The 4,030-nt window shown below is 38.0% G+C and overlaps 1 protein-coding gene across 1 annotated transcript in view; it reads right to left on the bottom strand.

Moving 5' to 3' along the window:
- Positions 1-312: 312 nt before the first annotated feature.
- LIPN (lipase, family member N) overlaps positions 313-4,030 on the bottom strand; it is a 23,200-nt gene continuing 19,482 nt past the window's right edge. The window contains exon 9 of the mRNA XM_006880321.1: positions 313-546. Coding sequence (XP_006880383.1) covers positions 313-546 — 234 coding nt within the window. The remainder of the gene's footprint in view (positions 547-4,030) is intronic.

The following is a 4,030-nucleotide window of genomic DNA, read 5'->3' as shown; positions in this document are numbered from 1 at the left end:
TCTTATGGTAATTGAATAGAAAAGGAATATTTTAATTACACCCTCAACTATTCATGTATCAAAGCAAAGTTTATTCATTTTGGATAAAAAAAAGAGGGTTTATCCCTGCCTTTGGGGATAAAATTCTGTGATTTCAGATGCAGACATCTTTTAAACAAAAGAGGAACACTGTTAAAATAATTTCAAAATAAAGGAACACTTCAGTAACAGAAACAAGGTTACTGAAGGCAACCTTACTTATCACCCACTAGTTTTCTTAAAGCCTCTGTGAACTTAGAAGCCACTTGTTATTGAAATGTAAATATACTAGACTTAGGAGTACTCCTTCATCAAAGCAATGATTTTACTATACACCCGCTGACTGGCATCAAGGCCCCAGATGAAGTCAAAGTGGTTCCAGTCTGGTAATAGACTGAAGTAACTGAGATTTCTGATTTTAGGGAGGATCCTGGCCACATCCTTTGGTGTTACAAGAACGTCATGTCCACCAGCCCAAATCGCAGTTGGCACCTTCATGGCAGTTAAATCATATAGTGGGGGTTGACTCTATGAAAGACGAAAAATAAATTAGTGAGAGAACAGTCGTATCAACAGCCAAACTCAGATCAATAGAGAAGCTATTGAGCACCTACTGTGACTATAGCTCTCTTAGGCACTGTTTGAGATAGAAAGGCAATATGCAATTGTCCTTTTCCAAAACTCCCCTGTTAGCAAAAATCAAGATGGACAAGACAGTTAAAAACACATGTACATACAAAATAGAGTAAGTTATAGGTTAAAAACACTTCCTAAAATAAAATGGTAGACTACAAAGGAATTATTTCAGTTGGGGTTTCATAGAAAGAAGACTCATTTTTTAACAACTCTGGAAGGATAGTTGGATTTTGACCAGTGGAAATGGGGTTGGGAAGGCTTCCTAGGAGGCAAGGAGATTTTGTAGGCCATGGTCAAGAATGACAAGCTGTCCAATATACGCGGAGGATGAAATGTGTTAGCAAGTTCTGTATGAAACAAGGTTTAAAAGCACATAGTCAAGTTCTGACTAGTCTAAGGTATTTACAGATCTTTCAGGTGTTTGGGGTGGGGTGGTCAAGAAGGTTTCTTTTTCAGAGTTCAGTGTCTTAGAAAGAATGGTTTGGCATCCATTTGTGGGATGACTTGAAGAAAAAATAGGTTAGAAGTAGAAGGTTCTGAAAAACTCTAGACGAGAGGTGTGGATGTGCTGTGGAAGGGATGGATAATGGAGGCCGTGTTGTTAATCTTCTCGGTTGGTTCCAGTTTCTAGCAGTTCTCTGTACGACAGAATGAAGTATCATCTGTGTCTGCACCATGCTTCCACTGAAGCTACGGAGATGGTCAAATTCTCCAAAGGAGAATATTGTGAACTTTGTGAAATATTGGCAATGTGAAAAGGGTTAAGTGAGAAATAACGAGTGATGAAAATAAAATAATAAGTATATAAATAATAAATAATAAAATAATTAAAAAGAGAAGGAAAATATCAGAGATCTCTGTGTTTTGGTAATCAAAAGTTGATGACTCACAAGACAACTAGGGTAACTAATGTATTTCAGAAGATGAGACTAGGCAATTAGTAATTCAATCAACAAAAATGTTAAATTCTATCGGTTACTATAGAATTGTCTTTACGGAACTGGGCTCCATAGGGTTTATCATGATATTACAGGAGTAAGTCACCAGACCTTTCTTCTGAGGCACATCTGGATGACGGAATCATCAACCTTTCACTGAGTGTTTCATCAGCCCAACCACCCTATACACCATTAAATGTCACTGGCAACTTGAAACAGAGTAATTACAATAGAAAGATGGAGGGTAGAACACACTTTTGCAAGACTAGGGAGTGTTTGGAAGCGTTGAAGACAGGGAAACATTGAAAGTTTTTGTTTTGTTTTGTTTTTTTTTTAAAGCCAGCCTATTGACAAAAGCACACCCAAGGAAAGAGGCCTTGAAAGCTACCAGGCTGAGTGGAACCTTGTTGTTTATTTCTTAAGAAGAACAAGGGTGCTTTAAGACAATAAAAAAAGGAAGGAAAGAGATGAGAGAAGAAAGGATGGGAGGGAGCAAGGGCATAGGTCCAAGCCTACTTGATAAAATCAGAAACATTATTCTGAGAAAGAAAGGAAACAATGAGGACAATAAAACCATTTGAAGTAGATTAGAGGGAAGTTGAGAAATTGCTTTCACTTAACAAATACATAATTTTGTTGTGTGGTATCAAATAGAATACTCACAGTGAACTTACAAACAATAGAGTGAAACCTTGCCCTATCTTGAGTCAATCTCAAGTTTTAGCATACTAGAGCCCATTGTTAATAGGCAATCCATTTTGTAGAGGGTAAATTCTGGTCAAGAAAATCACCAAATGAGGGAAACACCTGCTTGCATAAAGCTTATTTGGGCTAATCCACCACACTTTTTATTTTAACTCAGAAAACCAGGGAACAGGTATTGTGTTGGGGACTTGAAGAGAGGGTAAACTGTTGGGACTTCTTATCCTGAAGGAATGTGTTTAAAATGGATGTAAAATATTTTTTAATTTACCAACAAATAAAATGGAATTTTCCTGGAGTCAGCTAACAGAGAATTCTGAGGGCATTGACATTTCACCTATACCTTATTACTTGATTATACTTGACTGAGTGTGTGGTTTTGTTCCATTTCTTGTCAATATATAATATATATTATATATATTGTTGTTATGTGCCGTCAAGTTGCTTGCAACTCATAGCGACCCTATGTACAACAGCCCTAAATTCTGCTCTGTCCTGTGCCAATCGCACTGTCTCCAACACACCCATCCCTATTACTCCAGTCACTGAATCAATCCACCTCATAGAGGGCCTTCCCCTCCTGCGCTGTCCGTCCACCCTACCAAGCATGATTTGCCTCTCCAAGGACGGGTTCCTCCTTACAACATGTCCAAAGTATGTTAGACCGAGCCTCAGAATCCTTGCCTCCAGGGAGCCGCCCATGTTTAACCCTGTCCAGGATGAATCTGCTTGTTTTCCTAGCAGTCCATGGTACCCTCAATACTATTCTCCAGCACCACAGCTCAAAGGCATCAATTCTCCTTCTATCCTCCTTAGTCACTGTCCAACTCTCTGATGCATAACAAGTAATAGCAAAGACTATGGCCTGAATCAGACACACCTTAATCTCCAGAGAGACACCATTGCTCTTCAGTACTTTGGAGAGGTCCCTAACAGCATACTTTCCCATGGCAATGCACCTTTTAATTATATAGATCTAGAGATATAGACATATAGATATATAGATATAACACATTCCCAATCAAAGAAAATAAATAAAACAGAAATATGCAAAGTCCAAATTGGAAGTTCTGCTTTTTCTTTGTCATCTTGTTCCCTTCCAATTCTGAGGGTGACTCAAGCTAGGGAAAGCTCTGATCTGACATTCATTCATAGAGTGGCTGTGCATCCTACTAGATTTCACAACACTTACAAACAAGAAGGAAGTCTCTACCTTTGAAGGTAACTACATTTAACTCCCCCCACTATAATATTTATAAGCATTTGTAAGTGTAGTATATAGTAGGTAAGTACATTGTTAGGAATAAGGACACTTGTGAATATACAATGCATATTTGAGGGACATCCAAAAGCTCTGGGGTTAACAGAAATGTTTTATATCTTGGTTGTGATGATGGTTATGCCAATGAATAATTCAACCTTAGACTGATAAAAAACAAAGAAAATTTACATAGCAAATTGCAAATGTGGCATTTGTAGTTGTATTAAGAACCTGTAGAATCAGCTGAACAGTCAGCTCCATTATTGAGAAAACTGCTGTTTTGAAGTTAAAAATAAACTTACCTGATGTGTGATTACATTAAGAAATAGTTTCCTGATACAGGCCATGGTCTTCGCAATCACTTGTTATGCATCAGAGAGTTGGACAATGACCAGGGAGGATAGAAGGAAAATTGATGCCTTTGAGATGTGGTGCTGGAGAAGAGTATTGAGAATACCATGGACTGCTAGGAAAA

Source organism: Elephantulus edwardii, unplaced genomic scaffold, assembly GCF_000299155.1.
Source record: "Elephantulus edwardii isolate Elephantulus edwardi_28Jun2011 unplaced genomic scaffold, EleEdw1.0 scaffold00007, whole genome shotgun sequence".
NCBI lineage: Eukaryota > Metazoa > Chordata > Mammalia > Macroscelidea > Macroscelididae > Elephantulus > Elephantulus edwardii.
Note: the sequence above shows the minus strand (reverse complement) of the source record. Positions and strands in the feature narration are given on the sequence as shown.